At 42.0% G+C, this 19,210-nt stretch overlaps 1 protein-coding gene across 2 annotated transcripts in view; it reads left to right on the top strand.

Annotated features, from left to right (window-relative positions):
- Positions 1-19,210, top strand: part of FIG4 (FIG4 phosphoinositide 5-phosphatase) — a 330,801-nt gene that overhangs the window by 190,116 nt on the left and 121,475 nt on the right. Inside the window, exon 21 of one of the 2 annotated variants that reach the window (XM_083176914.1) lies at positions 13,943-14,135. In XM_083176914.1, coding sequence (XP_083033040.1) covers positions 13,943-14,135 — 193 coding nt within the window. Of the gene's footprint in view, positions 1-13,939; positions 14,136-19,210 lie in introns of both variants that reach the window. The other variant, XM_083176913.1, reaches the window with a different exon arrangement.

Genomic DNA, 19,210 nt, shown 5'->3' with positions numbered 1-19,210 from the left:
GGTCCCCCCAGCCCCCCTTTGAGCGGGAGGCGGACAGTATTGTGTCCGCCTCGCCGCCCGGCCGCCCGGATACTGAGACGCGCGTGCGTGGGGGACGCACGCGCGTCTCAGTCAGATGGCGCGCCGTGTTGCTGGCGGATCGCCAGCAGCATGCTGCTGGCGATTCGCCAGCAAGCATAAGGCCTGCGCTATCTGTATATATATATATATATATATATACACACACACATATATATATATATATATATATATATATATATGTGTGTGTGTGTGTGTGTGTGTGTATACCGCACCGATCACCAACGATCGCCAGCCCCCCCCCCCCTCCCACCCGGCAGCCCATCCGCCCTCCCACCCACCCGGCTGCCGCAGCGCCAGCACCCCTCCCACCCCCCCGCCAGCCGCAGCGCCAGCCCCCCTCCCAAAGCTGGTGACCAAAATGGGGTCACTTGTGGGGGGGTTCCACTGTATTGGTGCTTCGGGGGTCTTGCTAATGCGACATAGCACCCACCATTCATTCCACCACCAAAAATCACTCCTTCCCTTCTGAGTCCTGCCATGCACCCAACTGGTAATTTTTGGTCACATGTGAGGCATTGCCGTACTCGGGAGAAATTGGGGCACAGATTTTGGGGTGCTTTGTCTCCTTCATTCCTTGTGAAAATTAAAAATTTTGAGCCAGAACTGCATTTTTGTGTAAAAAATTAAATTTTTTTACACAAAAATGCAGATCTGGCTCAAAATTTTTCATTTTCACAAGGAATGAAGGAGACAAAGCACCCCAAAATCTGTGCCCCAATTTCTCCCGGGTACGGCAATGCCTCACATGTGACCAAAAAATACCAGTTGGGTGCATGGCAGGACTCAGAAGGGAAGGAGTGATTTTTGGATTTTGCAGCACAGATTCTGGTTGAATGACCCCCGAAACACCCATACAGTGGAACCCCCCCACAAGTGACCCCATTTTGCAAACTACACCCCTCAGGGAATTCATCTAGGGGTATAGAGTACATTTCAAACCCCCCGAGGTTTCACCAATTTTGATACAACTGAGCTGTGAAAATGAAAAATTAATTTTTTTCATTTTCACTGCCCAGTTGTACCACAATTGGTGAAACCCCTGGGGGTTTGAAATGTACTCTATACCCCTAGATGAATTCCCTGAGGGGTGTAGTTTGCAAAATGGGGTCACTTGTGGGGGGGTTCCTAACTTTTAGCATCTTATGGTGCCTAGAAACCTACATGGTGCCTAAAAAATAATCTCATAAAAAGGAGGCTCCAAAATCAAGTAGGTGCTCCTTCTATTATGAAGCCTGTGGTTTGGTCACCGTGCACACTAGGGCCACATATAGGATATTTATGAAAACCAAAGAATTGGGGGAATCAATTTTTAGTCACATTTCTCTAGTAAAATGTACTGTGTTCCTTAGAAAAATGTATTAAAATTGCAAATCTGCAAAAAAAAAGAAATTTTGAAATTTCACCTACACTTTGTTTTAATTCCTGTGAAACACCTAAAGGGTTAACAAACTTCCAAAATGCTGTTTTGAATACTGTGAGGGGTGCAGTTTTTGAAATGGCATCATTTATGGGGGTGTCTCACATACAAGTCCCTCAAAGTCACATCAAAACTGACCTGGTCCCTAAAAAAATCAGAGTTTGAAATTTTCTTGAAAATTTGAGAATTTGCTATTCATATTTTAAGCCTCCTAGTGTCCAAAAAAATGAAAAGGAGGTTGAAATAATGATGGCAACATAAAGTATACATATGGTCTATGTTAGTTATTAACTATTTTGAGTGGTAAGATTATTTGTCTCACAAGCAGAAAATTTAACATTTTGAAAATTGCTAAATTTTCCCTTTTTTTACGATATTTTGGTATTTTTCAAAAAAAACACAGACTGTATCGACCAAAATTTACCACTAACTTGAAGTACAATGTGTCACGAGAAAACAATCTCAAAATCACTGGGATAAGTAAAAGCAAAAAAAAGTTATCCCCACTTAAGTGAGACATGTCAGATTTGAAAAAAAGGGCTCTGTCATGAAGGCACAAACTGGCTCTGTCATGAAGGGGTTAAATAGACATATTGGAAAGATAATACACGTAGATCAGACAGTCTTTATGCCGGGGAAATCCACCTTGATAAATCTGCGTAAATGATGTACTCACAGATATCTCGTAAGGAAGACCCATGCCCAATGATAATGTCACTCGACACGGTGAAAGCGATTGACACTGTTGAGTTTCATTTTTTCTGGGAAATAATGTGGTTATTTGGGATAGGACCCAGATTTATTAGGTGGATCCAACTACTATACACAACCCCAAGTGCCAGAATGGCTGTAAATGAACATACCTCTCAACCCTTCCCCCTTTTTAGGGGATTTAGACATGGGTATCCCCTATCTCCTAGTTTATTTGCATTAACAATAGAGCCATTGGCTTGTATTCTTCGGCACATTCAGGAATAATGGGTTTTAAAACTGGTCAAGGGTCCGTTGTTGTGGCGTTGTATGCTGATGATTTGTTGATTTTTCTGACTGATGGTTCCAGGTCAGCTCCAATTGTAATAATAGAAATAGGTTTGGTGACTATTCAGGCTTCAGGGTCAACTGGAATAAGTCAAATATCTTTCCAGTTAGACCTGAGACCCTTGTAGCTTCCCAAGTGGATATTCCTCTTAAATGTGGGGCTATGGATATTTCGGGATCCCAGTGAGTACAGGACGCTAAACCTGGAACCATTATTTTAATATTTAAGTGCAAAAATACAATTATGACGTTAATTACCATTAACCACAATGGGTAGAGTAAACCTGTTAAACCTGATAATCCTCCCAAAATGTTTGTATGTGCTACAGCAATTGCACTTTTATATACTAGATTCCTTTTTCAGGATAAAAAAACGTATGTTTTCTTTTATATGGAACAACGCACACCCTGAAATTAAACTGCAGGTTCTGAGAAGGATGGGGGGGGGGGGGGGGGCGTGGAATGTCACTGCCCAACCTTAGACTGTATTACTTCTCTAGCCAACTAACATTACTGGCGGATTGGATGGAAGGTGCTGTGGGTAATGAGGGAATAAAAGAACTGATAACACAGAACAAAGTAGGTATCACTCCTTTGCAGAAACTACTAAGGGGACAGACGCATAAAAACGATCCTCCATTGGTGATCAAATCAGTCAGAATTTGGAAAGAAGCCAACAAACTAATGAAATTTGGGGTTCACCCATTGAACGATCAAAAATGCTTGAATGTACTAAAAGATCTCCAAGTAACTAAAATCTGGAGCCCATACGGGATTCGATTATTGCAGGGGTAGCCAACTCCAGTCCTCGAGAGCTACCAACAGGGCATGTTTTCCATGTCTCCTCACAGAATCACAAGTGAAGTATTTAGCTCCACCTGTGGATCTTTTAAAATGTGTCCGTGAGTAATGAGTACAGCTGTGCACCTGCAAGGTGAGCTGGAAAATGTGCACTGTTGGTAGCTCTTGAGGGCTGAAGTTGGCTACCCCTGGATTATTGAGTCCGCTATATTTAGATAAGGGAGTAAAATCTTTTGCCCAGTTACAAGAGGAATTCTCCACATCCTACTACTTCAGATACCTGCAACTAAGAAGTGCAAAAGATACGCAATTTAATGGGGACTCTCCAATTAAAAATATATTAAATTAAAGAGGCAAGCCCAAAATGGTTTGGACAGTCTAATACCCCTTTCAGACAGAAAAAAAGACCCGGGAATTTCCCTGGTCGAGGAGGGTAGACCCTTTTTCTGTCTGAAAGGGTCAACCCGGGTCTAAAATGCCAGGGCTTCAACCCAGGAATTTACCTGGGTTTTTCCCGGGTCTGTATTCCAAAAACCCGGGTCGCCGCCTGTCTGAAAGGAAATGACCTGGGTTTTTGGGATTATTACACATTGTTAGGCTCTCCTGGTGGGGTGCTGGCTGATTGGTTGTGAGGATGGGCCTCTCTGATTGGCTGAGAGGGCATGGCAATGGGGCTGGCCTCTGAGGTCATTAGGGAGCTGAAGAAAGGATAGCATGGCCCACTGGTAGAAGCAAGAGGTGAGAGCTGCTGTCAGTGAGAGGGGAGGAGGATATCGGCAAACAGGTGACTGGGACAGTCAAAGATACCACAGTGTACTCAAACATTGCAAATATACGGACAGCCATGTGAGGTAACATGTACCTACCAGTATATAAAAACAATAAAACTTGTTTACAACATATCCTTGTGTCATGCCATGGTTAATGCAATGCAGTGAGCAGTCACCACCCACTTTTGATGACCTCATCTCTGTGTGCCTTTAAAACTGTCCTTTTCTTATGACACAGAGTTTTGCAGGAAAAATCTGGCTTCTGTGTGAAAGGGGTCGACATGGGAAATACCCGGGTTTTTGCTCCTGTGTGAAAGGGGGTCAGCACCTTGCTGCCTAGTTCTACCCGGGTTTTTGTATCCGGGAAATACCTGGGTTTTGGGGATTTTTTTGTCTGAAAGGGGTATAAGGGAGAAATGGGAAAAGGATATGGGGCAAATTGACACAGAAGAATGGAATATCACAGTATCATCAATGCAAAGAGCAATAAACTCTATCAGAGTACAACAAATACAGTTATATATATATATATATATATATATATATATATATATATATATATATATATATATATATATATATATATATATATATATATATATAGACAACAGAATAGCGGCACTCCACGGGCTTCACTCAGTCGGAAAAAATACCAGCACACCAGGTATTTAAGTCAAAGCGACGTTTCGGATTTTACTCCTTAATCATGCAAAGAACACCAACCACAGAATGATATAGTTCACTCACCTAAATAGTAGAGGTACACAGCGTCATGCTCACCCCCTCCACCGGCCGAGCGTCCTCTCCGAGTTCCCGCACTTCCGGGTTGTGGAACGTGCGTCATCACGCCCACTCCGTCCCTCTGTGCGTCCTGGTTGCTAGGAGACCCCCCGATGCCGGGACTTAGGTGCAGGCGCTGTGAAAAGAACAGAAAACAAACATATGTGACAAAATATATAACAAGTGAAACACGCTGAAAAATGCAATCATAGTAAGAGCACAGGGCATATGGCATATCATATAAACATATTTAAGGACCACTGTTCATTAAGTCCACGAGGGAACATTGTGTCCAACTTAAATATCCAACGACTTTCAAGTTGGAGCAGACGTTTGGCACGGTCACCTCCACGGATATCCAGGGGCACATGGTCGATAATTGTATATCGCAGGCTGGTCAGCGGGTGTTTGGCTACCACAAAGTGGCGAGCGACAGGTTGTTCATGGACCGTATTGTTTTTGAGAATTGCCGACTTGATTGCAGCACGGTGGTTAGCTATTCTTTCTCGTAGGGTGCGGATCGTTTTCCCTACATAGCATTTGTCGCAGGGACATCTTATTAAATAAATAATGTAGGTGCTGGTACACGTCACAGGGTATTTAATGGAGAACTTAACTCCTGAGTAAGGATGGTAGAAAAATTTGGTGTTCTGCATACCGCTGCATGTGATGCACCCTGTGCAGCGATAGCACCCCCCACTGCGCACTTGGGTGTTAGACGAGACTCTATTAGATATTTCGGTACGCACAACCCAGTCCCTAATGTTGGGGCCTCGTTTGTAACACGACATGAGTCTAGAGTTTTTGAACTTCCCAAGGTTTTTATCCTGCTGAATGACAGGCCAGAGGGATTTGCTTGCATCGGTGATGGTACGGTCTGCATCATTGAATTCTCTGACCCAGCCGATTCTGTCAGAAGTCGACACCTCTTCCTTGGGTCTACGAGATAGCAGTTCCTCCCTACTAAGGGCATCCACCTTTCTTCTAGCAGTAGTAAGAACTGTATGATCATAGCCCCTGGCTTTGAATTTGTCAGACATTTTCAGCAGTTCTTGGTTCAATTGTTCAGGTTCGCTCGTTATCCTCTTGACCCTGATCAGCTGGGACAGCGGTAAGCCTTTCTTCAAGGCAAGAGGATGATGGCTTCGAGCATCTAGTAACGTGTTTCTGTCGGTTACTTTAGAAAAAACTGATGTCGTCAGTTTGTTATCCTTTATCCCAATGAGTACATCCAGGTATTGGATGGACGTTTGACTCATGGAAAACGTAAACTTAATGGGGCATTGGAGTGCGTTGATATCTGACATCACATCTCTGAACTGTTGTTCGGTACCAGTCCAGAATAATAGAATATCATCTATATACCGTGTATATAGTGCAATGGAAGTGGCAAAGGGGGTCTCCAAAAATATTTCTTTCTCGACAGTATACATATATGCATTAGCGAACGAGGGTGCGACAGGAGACCCCATCGCACACCCCGTCCGCTGAAGGAAGAAATCCTTATTGAATAGAAAGAAGTTCCTCGTCAATGTCAGCTTAAGGAGTTGAATGAATAAATCAGTATCTGGCCCAGTGTACTGACAATCACTATCCAATAGTCGTTTGGTCGCTTCCAAGCCTTCCTTATGTGGTATGCTGGTGTATAAGCTGCTAATGTCTAAAGAACATAACCACATATCGGGTATGACTTCCTCAAAGGCAGTTAATTTGTTCAGAAGTGCTGTCGTATCCTGTAAATAGGTCGGGAGACGTTGAATGCAAGGTTGTAAATGGTGGTCGAGGAAACTTGAAACCGGGCTATATAGCGATTCTCGAGCCGATATAATCGGCCGCCCGGGGGGGCGTTCAAGGTTCTTATGCACCTTCGGAAGGCAATACATCACTGGTGTTCTGGGGAAATCGGTGGTCAAATATTCGGCTGTACATTGTAAAAGGGAACCATTATTAACTGCTTGTAAGAGAAGATCATCAAGCTCCTTTTTGAACCGTGCTGTAGGATCCTGGCTTAGAGGCATATAAGTCTCCGCATCATGCAGTTGTGAATAAACTTCCACTTTGTATAATTCCAAGTCCCAAATCACTATCCCCCCACCTTTATCGGCGGGGAGGATCATGATGGTGTCATCGGCTTTCAAATTTTTGAGTGCTTCCCACTCAGCCTTTGGTAGGTTGGAATGATGTGGCTGCAATTTAGCTGCCGTATTGACTTGCACATCCAATACTTTTATGAAACTTTGTATCGAGGGGTTACTGGGAGGCGGGTCCCATTTGGATTTGCGCTTGAAGGGATCAATAGCGGTGGAGAATAGATTTTCATCCACATCCGAGTTTTTGCTGAAGTGATCTCTTAATTTGGGAGAGATTACGGTTTTCAGAGGATGAGTCCACTGCAGTTTTGTTTACAGAACGCCTAGATGAGGCGACTGAAGCTCTTACCCCAGAGACTATATATGACAACATATACAAACTAAAGAAGAAGGAAATTGAGTTTTTATTACACGGGGTAACTTTATCTGAATATTATAGGGTAAAGAAAATACCCAGGGGCTTTCGAATCAGAAATGTACCCACGATAGGTCGATACAATGCTGAATTCTGTAGGAGGTGGGTAGCAGTTCTGAATAACTGCTCATTCGACCTTATGACCCTTGTCATTGAAGAATCAGCTCGTGAGATGAAACTCATTCAAAACAGGATTGAGGAGTATGAGAAGCTACACAAGGCGACCCTCATCCAGGATACTACTACTGACTGGTTGAAAAAACTTGAGGACCAATGCGCTACTTTTAAGAAGGATCTTGTGTCATTTAAAAAGAGCAAATTCGAGAAAGTCAATAAGGACTATGCTGAGTTCAACGTGTACCAATGGAGCTCTGGGTCGACTAAAGCATTCCGCAGAAATACACGTCAAAGGAGACAGTTTAACAAAGGCACTCAGGATTCAGAATCCAGTAGTGACTCAACCACCTCGAGGCAGAATACCAACACATCTCGTCAGGCTCCAAAAAACGGGCAGCGGCCCCCCTCTGGGGTAAGAACCAGAGCGGGGCGCGAAAGAGATTCAGACCCTCTCGTAGAGAAGGAAAAGGGCGAAGACACAAGGAAGCAGAGAAATCGCCAGAAAAAGCCCTGATCTTCAATCTGTCGAACCGTGTACTTACACAAGCGGAGACTGCGGTCCTGAACAGGGGCCTTTCATATATTCCCACTCACAAATTTGACGATTTTAAGTGGAAGATTGACTTACAGAGGCTCAACAGAAATCTTAAATTAAGAGATCACTTCAGCAAAAACTCGGATGTGGATGAAAATCTATTCTCCTTCCGCTATTAATCCCTTCAAGCGCAAATCCAAATGGGACCCGCCTCCCAGTAACCCCTCGATACAAAGTTTCATAAAAGTATTGGACGTGCAAGTCAATACGGCAGCTAAATTGCAGCCACATCATTCCAACCTACCAAAGGCTGAGTGGGAAGCACTCAAAAATTTGAAAGCCGATGACACCATCATGATCCTCCCCGCCGATAAAGGTGGGGGGATAGTGATTTGGGACTTGGAATTATACAAAGTGGAAGTTTATTCACAACTGCATGATGCGGAGACTTATATGCCTCTAAGCCAGGATCCTACAGCACGGTTCAAAAAGGAGCTTGATGATCTTCTCTTACAAGCAGTTAATAATTGTTCTCTTTTACAATGTACAGCCGAATATTTGACCACCGATTTCCCCAGAACACCAGTGATGTATTGCCTTCCGAAGGTGCATAAGAACCTTGAACGCCCCCCCGGGCGGCCGATTATATCGGCTCGAGAATCGCTATATAGCCCGGTTTCAAGTTTCCTCGACCACCATTTACAACCTTGCATTCACTGTCTCCCGACCTATTTACAGGATACGACAGCACTTCTGAACAAATTAGCTGCCTTTGAGGAAGTCATACCCGATATGTGGTTATGTTCTTTAGACATTAGCAGCTTATACACCAGCATACCACATAAGGAAGGCTTGGAAGCGACCAAACGACTATTGGATAGTGATTGTCAGTACACTGGGCCAGATACTGATTTATTCATTCAACTCCTTAAGCTGACATTGACGAGGAACTTCTTTCTATTCAATAAGGATTTCTTCCTTCAGCGGACGGGGTGTGCGATGGGGTCTCCTGTCGCACCCTCGTTCGCTAATGCATATATGTATACTGTCGAGAAAGAATTATTTTTGGAGACCCCCTTTGCCACTTCCATCGCACTATATAAACGGTATATAGATGATATTCTATTATACTGGACTGGTACCGAACAACAGTTCAGAGATGTGATGTCAGATATCAACGCACTCCAATGCCCCATTAAGTTTACGTTTTCCATGAGTCAAACGTCCATCCAATACCTGGATGTACTCATTGGGATAAAGGATAACAAACTGACGACATCAGTTTTTTCTAAAGTAACCGACAGAAACACGTTACTAGATGCTCGAAGCCATCATCCTCTTGCCTTGAAGAAAGGCTTACCGCTGTCCCAGCTGATCAGGGTCAAGAGGATAACGAGCGAACCTGAACAATTGAACCAAGAACTGCTGAAAATGTCTGACAAATTCAAAGCCAGGGGCTATGATCATACAGTTCTTACTACTGCTAGAAGAAAGGTGGATGCCCTTAGTAGGGAGGCACTGCTATCTCGTAGACCCAAGGAAGAGGTGTCGACTTCTGACAGAATCGGCTGGGTCAGAGAATTCAATGATGCAGACCGTACCATCACCGATGCAAGCAAATCCCTCTGGCCTGTCATTCAGCAGGATAAAAACCTTGGGAAGTTCAAAAACTCTAGACTCATGTCGTGTTACAAATGAGGCCCCAACATTAGGGACTGGGTTGTGCGTACCGAAATATCTAATAGAGTCTCGTCTAACACCCAAGTGCGCAGTGGGGGGTGCTATCGCTGCACAGGGTGCATCACATGCAGCGGTATGCAGAACACCAAATTTTTCTACCATCCTTACTCAGGAGTTAAGTTCTCCATTAAATACCCTGTGACGTGTACCAGCACCTACATTATTTATTTAATAAGATGTCCCTGCGACAAATGCTATGTAGGGAAAACGATCCGCACCCTACGAAAAAGAATAGCTAACCACCGTGCTGCAATCAAGTCGGCAATTCTCAAAAACAATACGGTCCATGAACAACCTGTCGCTCGCCACTTCATCGGGGGGTCTCCTAGCAACCAGGACGCACAGAGGGACGGAGTGGGCGTGATGACGCACGTTCCACAACCCGGAAGTGCGGGAACTCGGAGAGGACGCTTGGCCGGTGGAGGGGGTGAGCATGACGCTGTGTACCTCTACTATTTAGGTGAGTGAACTATATCATTCTGTGGTTGGTGTTCTTTGCATGATTAAGGAGTAAAATCCGAAACGTCGCTTTGACTTAAATACCTGGTGTGCTGGTATTTTTTCCGACTGAGTGAAGCCCGTGGAGTGCCGCTATTCTGTTGTCTACATTATTACTATCGGTGATTGCACCCCGGCCATTGGTTTTCTGGAAACGGTGTGCCTGTCCGTCAGTACCTATATATATATATATATATATATATATATATATATATATATATATATATATATATATATATATATATATATATATATATATATATATATATATATATATATATATTGTAAAGATAACATATCATATGATGAGATTTTTGAAATTTGGAGGGAAAGTGTCAGATAAATGCCCAAAATGTAACAATTCACTGGGTACTTTCTACCACCTTGGAATGTCAGGTGGTGCAAGGATTCTGGGAAAAGATTAAATCAGCCCTAGAAAATCTAGGAATAAATGAGGCAATTCTCACACCTAAATGTTGTCTTTGAATATAACTGGGAATTGGTCGATAAATAGAGATGAAAAGGCATTTATTGTTAATATGTGTTTATTGGCCAAGGTTATGATAGCCAGGACATGGATGACAAACACAGGTTCACATTTTGAGGGCTAGAAAGCATTGGTGGATTGGGTGCTGGACGGGGTCCCGACAGTCATTTACCCGACATCGGGATCCCGACTGTTAAAATACCGACAGACGGGTTCCCGACGGCCAATAGAATAGAATAGGTGGCGAGCGTAGCGAGCCACCGTGCCCGCAGCGTGGGGAGCGCTTAGAGCCCGGAAGGGGCTTTGTTGCACTCGCCATGCTGTCTGAGTCTGGCCAGTCGGGCTAATGACTGTCAGGATCCCGACTGTCGGAATCCTATACCACACCCGGTGATTTATATGGTTCTACAGGAAAAACACAAAAAAAATTCGGAGAAACACGATTAATACATTTTATAGAATGTGGAATAAAATGGAATAAGTGGATAAAGAAGTAATTTTTATTTATTTTTTTGTGTTTTTTTTTCTCTTTTAATTAGGGAAGTTAGTTTGCATTTACAATAACTCACGGAAAAACACATATAAATATGAGGTTTTAAGTTTGAATTTATGAGAGAGATAAATGCACTAATACAGTACATCTAAGAAACTTCTAAAGATACCACAACTACTGCACAGTGAAGTGGAAGATGATGTAGAGGGGTGAGGGTAGATTAGAGAAAATTGAGTAAAGAACCATATAAAACCCCATTTCCTACGCTATTTAGAAATCTACTTGCAGGCATTGGGTTGTATTGGATTGGGCAATACTGGACAGTTGTATTTTATGTTAGGTGTATCTTGTCTATGTGTATATGTGTATATATATATATATATATATATATATATAGATATATGTATGTGCAATTGGTAATTGGTACAATATGTACATGTACATGTTAGTAGAACTGTGAGTTGATATTTGCAATTACCCATTGAATAGTATGTCTTTTTTTTTTAAATTATAAATAAAATGGAAGAAAAAAAATATATTCTGTATTTCCAAAGAGTAAGTGTGGTTTTTATTGGTTCAGTTGCTGTCTTTTTTCCCCATTAATGTTTGGATTTTCAGTGATCTTTTTGGTCAGGCTTTTTCCCACAGTTCTTTTCAGGATTAGATTACTAATTAATAAGACGACATACTGTAGCCACCCTTTTTAAAAAAAAAAATAAACATCTTATTTACTGTAGTTGATCATCTCCACTCCAATTATATCAGTCTTACCTCTTTGTAAATTTGTTGCAATCAGTTTAGCTTTATATTTTGTATTGATTGTGTGAGTCTATTTGAAACATTAATTATGCTCCATTTAATTTGTCGTATTTGTCATCACACCATAATATATAAATAATATAAGCAGTGCAAATGATTTTTGTGTAGGAAGAGAGAGGCTGTGAAAATCCTGTAATAATTGCATTTGTAATGGAATATGTCATTTTTACTTGGAGCTGTTATGACATTTATAGGCAATTCCGGTGAAGGTCGACGGACCTGTGAATAAATGTTAAGCCTCTCATTGCAAAGAATCAATTGCTGCTTTGCACTTGTACAGTTCTAGATACTCTATAATTTAATTATTCTGAATATGGGTATTTTTAAGAAAAAAAATATTTCATATACACGTGTTTAATGGTTCACATGTCTTGCGGTTTTCATTATGAATAATGATTGAGCGCCTCAGTATTACACAGATAAGATATATATGTGTGTGTGTGTGTGTGTGTGTGTGTGTGTGGATATCGTCCTGCACTCAATATGGCTGGCGGGGTTGTCTTGCTGGGGCACCTTCTTAGGGCCACTATGAAGTGGTCCAATGCAGAGGTAGAGTATTAAAGCAGCACTCCTCAGGATGTTAGTAGAAATAAAACCTCTCCTTCCTGCACCACTCCCTTAGCCATGCATTATCTCCTCAAGACCCTTCTGTCTCCCTGATCTAGCCTGTGGCACAGGTCAAATTTTGGTGAAAATTACCCGGGATGTACTTGCCTATAGCTTACGTCCTGAAATTATTTTTAAGGTACCCCACCTGCCTCGAACTCTGTTATTTGTGCCAAAGCGCACCATGACCACCAGAACTTTCTCACCACCCAGTAATGGCCAGTCCACAATATGCCATACCTGAGCACCCAGAAGACTGTATGGCGATCAGTCTTTCTAATGATAGTCCCCTGACATAACACTCTGTTGAGACAGGGATACCAATATGGCTTTGTACCCAGTAGAGGTCTTGTGATTAATGATAATCACTTCTCAGTTTTTCAGATAGATCTCTTGTCCTTACCATTGTGACATATGAACAGAATAAAAACTGGCCTCTTAAACAATAATTTAATCATTCATTGATTAACGAAGACTTCTGGGCACTGGCAATTTATCAAAGGTGACTCTACTTTCTAATTTATTATAACTGAGTCTAATCCATTTTTTCCCTCAAATTTGAGATGCCAATAATTCTGTCATAGCAACATTTACCATTGTAGGCACCACACAAGGCTGTGTAGCTATATGCCGCATTATGGTAGTTCCTAACTCATGGCTTTTATTTACACCTCTTTAAAGCTGCGTATAAATAAGTCTGAGGTGAAATTTGGCCATAAGGAAGCCCAGTTCAGCTGCCATTTGTGGTGTGTATATGCATTTGCAACACCAATATGTCCCTCTCACAAGCTAATTGAATTGACCCCTTAAAGTTTTTTTTATCATTATGCTGGCCACACTTCAGACCAACTTTTATCCAACCATCCAACTATTTGGTTGGATGGAATAAAAATCTGGTACTGTATGGGAGCAAATGACCTTCGAAAATGGACAAAAACATTCAGTGAAATTATTTAAATCAAACTGATACAACTGCATTACTTTGAGTGACAGGTTTTGTCGTTTCCAGATTTTTGGAACAAATTACTGAATTACAAATTTGCTCACATCCAGTACCAGATTTTTATTCCATCTAACTAACTAGTTGGATGAAAGTTGGTCTGATGTGTGGCCAGCATTAAGTCTCATGTCAAATATGAGTGTCCTATCTATCTATCCATCTATTTACCAATAATATAGATGTAGATTTTACTCAGTAGTTTTGAATGTTGCGCATTTGGAAATAACATATATTTTTCTTATTTCTGTGCAGCAGTAAAACAAATAGAGAAGAGACTGTATTACAACGTAAAACTGCTGCAAGTGCACCTCCACCTCCAAGTGAGGAAGCAGTGTCCAGCAGTTCTGATGATGACTCTGGGACAGATAAGGAGGAGGAGGGAACTGTGTCCCAGCGCTCTACACCTGTCAAAATTACAGATGTGGGTGAAAATTCCAAAACAGCGGAGGTAAGAGGATATTTTAAAAAGTTTGTAACCTATGTATAATAACACTAAACTTTTATACAAGATGGCAAACTTTACCATCCATATTATTATAACTATATATTTGTGTGAAAAAATGATGTTAAAATACACAAGCAATGTTATAATATTTGTAAACTCCTATAAATTTGCCGGTATAATATTCATTAGTCATTATTACGTGATGTAATCAATTCAGAGTGTATTAGGAAAGTGGGCATTACAGATATGCAATGTATTAATTATAATATTTAATGCTTGGCAAATCTGCTGCCCATGCACTACGATTTTCCCACCTGTATTTCTGCTGCTAAAATCCACATCCTTGATAACTTTTAAGAGTGAAATTATGGTAGACCACATTATATATTTTGGAATTATTTGGTAATGCTCCACGGTTTACACTAACTGACAGGTGCCATTGCTATGCACTGTAATACTGGAAAACACAAACTCAAATGAGTATATTAGCAGTATCTGTGGTGCTGAAACCTCATTTAAATAATATGTGCCTGCGAGAAAAGACCTTTCACAAGAACTTCATTGATGCCACCGTATTCACCGGCTGTGCTTTAAGGGAGCTCATACCATCACAGTACCCCTTTGAATTCATGAGGGTACTGATCACCCTAAAGGTTTTCTTTACATTGACCATAAACAAGTCCTAAGGTATGGACTTGAGGAAGGACTGCTTTACACATGGTCACTCCTAGTTAACCTGTTCCATAGTGAGCTCACCCAGGAGCCTGGTGATGCTAGCAACCAACATGGTTTACAAAGAGATTCTTAAGTAGCTTTATACGTCTTATAACCCACCTTCTATCCATTCATATTAAAAATTGTTTTGATATCTTAATTTATTTAATCTTGAAACTAGCATGCTCCTGTACCACAGAGGCATACAATTAACTAAGCATATAGGTTCAAGTTAAGATGGTATAAAGGAAATGGAAACAGTAATTATCGAGTGCTAAATCTAAAATAAATAAAAATTTTTTTTGCATATTCCATGTATAGTACAAACTTTACTGCTAAGCAATCAAAGTGTTTCTTATTGACCGGCAGTGAAACAGAGTTAAAAAAAATGTTGTTTTTTTATCTTTGCTAGTCATTCGGGGTGAGATGTTGAGTCCTTTGGGGTATTTATCTTGCATTATGATGGATTATGCATGGAGAAAACAATAACATTTCACATTTTGACTATAGCAGTTCAAGAAAGATTTTATATAATATTGTAATTACAGAACAATGTTCTTTTTGTGTGTTTTATTCAAATAAGGTTTGTATATACAGTCCTACCCATTATTAGGACAGAGCTATTGAATACTGTGTAAACGACCTTTTATATGCCCCCCTATTATGTTCCCCTCAGGACAGAGTGTTGTAGAGGGATCCCAGCAAGTGGGACAAATATCACTAGGGATATTTATTACTCCTCCAGAGCTCCCAGGGGCATTAATCCCCTAACCCCTATCCAATGTCCATAACGCCTCATTGAAGAATAATTTCCCCAGTTGTAGTGAGCTTCTCTTGTCAATAGAATACCCCCTAATTATAATACTATTATTCTATATGTTAAATAAATCCCCCCACCATATTCGGTGGGCGAAGGCCCTGGCTCATTAAAACTCTCCTCCTATTTAACTCGCTGATGTGCTAATTTTACTATATCGCCTTGTATGTACTCAATATAGTTAACGATGCGTGCTTCCATGCAGAGTTAACAACCGCCTCACTTATCTGAACATGTACAGAAGAGGGAGTCCTCGTTAACAACGGCCATGCTGCAGCATGGCTGTCGCTCCCCTTGCCATAGCTCTCTACTGTGCCGAGTCCCCGCCGCAGCCAATACCGGGGTCAGGGTGGATTGTTTAATGTGTATGGGGCTTTAAGTACAACAAGGATGTCTTCCTTATAGACCTTCTTCATTTTGCGGTAAACTGACTGTGGTGCCCCCCTCCCCCTAGATCCTGTGCCCCAGGCAGCTGCCAAATGGCAAAGTCAGCTCTGTGTGTCCGGCAGAGGCTGAAAGGGAAGCAGAGGACATCTGTGAGTTGTTAGTAAAATTGTATTTGCTTTGCATAAGCACCCTTACTGGCTTCCATGCACATGCACCAATGCTGACTGAGTCACGCAAGCTCCTCCAGGACTGTCGGGCTGGCACACGCACTATTTGTCCTGCATCACTGTAACGCTGCAACTATTGCAGTGCTACAGGGCTGGCTGGAATTGCCAAAGAGGTGAGTTTCATTCTTCCTCTTTGAAACATTCATTTTGAATATCTTTTGGTGATATTGCTTTGAAATTTGGCAAACCAGGAGCTGAGGGAAGATGTTCAAATCCCTCGCCTGCAGCCTCCAAATCTGTCACTGTACATATGCGCAATGTCAGTTTGCCTGAAAAAAAGTGGAAGACTTTTTCAGTATACTAGGAAAGTAATGTATGCCCCTTTCACACTGACAGAGCCTTGTCACATCCGGGAATATGTTCCTGGACGCATCCCAGGACACAGTCCGGGAATGTACCCTTTCATATTGCACTCAGACATTTACACTGATCCCGGCTAACCCCGCCCTGTCGTCAGCAACTGAAGCTGGACTTCGTTATCCACCACCATTACCCTCAGCCGACACCCACATTCTTGCCACGCATACTGCTGTTTTTACCCCTCACCCACTATCCAAAGCACATAAGTGACGTCAGAGGCTGTTACCCATAATCTAGAAGGTAAACCTAGTTAGAAGTATGCTGGGGGAAGGTGTGGCTCCTGCAGCGCACTCTGCGCCTGGCATTCAAACTCAACAGACACGCCCTTACGTAGGAGCACCCGTTGCTTATACTGGAAAGAGTATCCAGCAGCAGCATGAGAGTGAAGAGGAGCAGATGAGTAGTATCAGGCTGCATGGTGGATCTTATAATGTAATGACAGTGGACCTTATTCTGGTTTACTCGCAAGGCTGCATATTTGTGCCGTGTCGCCTTTTACATAAACATGCATTCGCAGGCCAGGGGGAAACTCTCAAATCTTTCGATGGTCGCCGCATATCAGTGGCTCTCAGGTCACTCAGATATGCGTGCACATTTGGGAGGAAGTGGGCGGGCATCTGATATAAGGTGATGTCAGCTGCCCACCCCGGCATCCACGTTAACAGGTGATTTCCATGGGAACATCCATGAAACACTGGGCATTCCCATGGGGGAGACCCCCGGCCCACCGCCCCACACCTGCAATCTTGGGTGCGTGCACCCTTGAACAGTCTGTTCGCCATTGCCGCACGCAACCGGTGCATTCACATGCGCACTTCACAAACATTGAGCTTGCATGCGAATATTCCTGCATGGTAGAGTCTAGGAACCATACATGCCGGGTAGGGACCTTTCACACTGCACTGCATCACGGGTTCATTATGGGTTCAACCCTGATCCTACCAGAACGCTCGACCCGGGATATTCTTTCGGACCCTTTCACACTGACCAATTTCCCGGGTTGTTGCGCGTTCATACCCGGCATTGGTCAGTGTGAAAGGAGTATTACAGGGGCAGTGGTTATAGGTATCACTGTTTAGTATATAATGTGGATATTCTTTTTCAAAATTAAAATATCCATTGTGATACTGCCACAATTATTATTATATAATATACAAGTTTGCTGTGAGGTGCACAGTACACAGTATTCTCTGGCAAAAATCCTAACTTGGAGTGTGCACAAGCATGAGCACTTCATTTAAACAGTTGCTTACAGCATAATTAATATTTCCCAAATGTGGTTTCAGGGACAGTGCACAAACATTTGATGAGCAATAATGTCAGTTTTTCAGGGAATGCCTAATAAAACTGATAAAGAAATACTGATGAATCAATATCTTCTTCTACAGGGATTTTCTTGACTCATAATTCAATTAGTAGAGCCGTACTATATGCTACATATGCCATCTGCCATGAGCTACATCCCCCCATTTACCACGGACATACTAATCGCATATGTTCTTACATATGCGATTAGTATCGCAAAGGACCTCTCTCCCAATAATAGCTGCCTTTTGCGATATATATTGATGCCGCGACAACAGGAGGTGTTCTGGGAAGGATCCACTTCAATCCCTCTTAGGGCAAAATGCAGAAAGATTCAGGTTCCATCAATGAAATCCAGGCTTGGTAAATATGGGAAAATGCCCAAAGTTGACTTTTGGCCCCAATTTCCCTTTAGTACACCCTGTATGAGAGATCCTGGTTATGTACTACTGTGACAATGTTTGCGCATTAGCAGTAGCACCCTACATCACCCCTGTATCATTGATTGTTGCCTGATTTTAAATGCGTTTATTGTATAGCGGTCACTGTTTTGCTTAATGTACCGCACAGAAGGCACAAGAATAGTTTCTTCTTTTTCGCTCGGGTCTAGTAGGTTTTACATTTGTTTACTGCTCTTTGACATCAGAAGTTTTATATATTTAAATGGCTACTTAAACCACACCCACATTAGATTAACCACACTCTCATCAGATAAACCATCCCACATTAGATAAATTACTCCTGGAATATATTTATTACTCATTTTCCAGTAGTTTTTTTTTTGGTAGCAAAGCCAGGGCCACGTTTGTGTTTGCCCCCCAGGCTGAAAGTTGCCAGACAGCTCTTGCCTGCATGAGTCTCATGCATGTTACAATCTTGGGACCTCATATGTATTGTTACACAGCAAACCAGCCAGTGGCAAAAGCAGGATTTTTAGAGGGGAGTTTCCACATATAATCCAAAGTCTCAAAATCTGCACCGCATTGAAGTAAGTACGGGAGTCTGGGGGAGCGGTAACATCGCTGAAAATTAGACTTTTTATACACTGGGTACAGTATGGAATACAGTATTAATATTTAACAGAACAGATGGTCTATAGTATAGGCTGTTTCAAACATTTAAACAAGATAAGTGCTCAGGAAAAGGTTAAACATATAATAAATAAATACACAAACATAATAGAGCCAGTACTGCACTTTCTAAGCTCACAATCTCTGACTTCATGGTAAGGCTCCTGTCTCTTCCTCCTGGCAGTTGCTCTCTGGTCC

This window comes from Crinia signifera, chromosome 3 (assembly GCF_055691185.1).
Source record: "Crinia signifera chromosome 3, ASM5569118v1, whole genome shotgun sequence".
NCBI lineage: Eukaryota > Metazoa > Chordata > Amphibia > Anura > Myobatrachidae > Crinia > Crinia signifera.
Note: the sequence above shows the minus strand (reverse complement) of the source record. Positions and strands in the feature narration are given on the sequence as shown.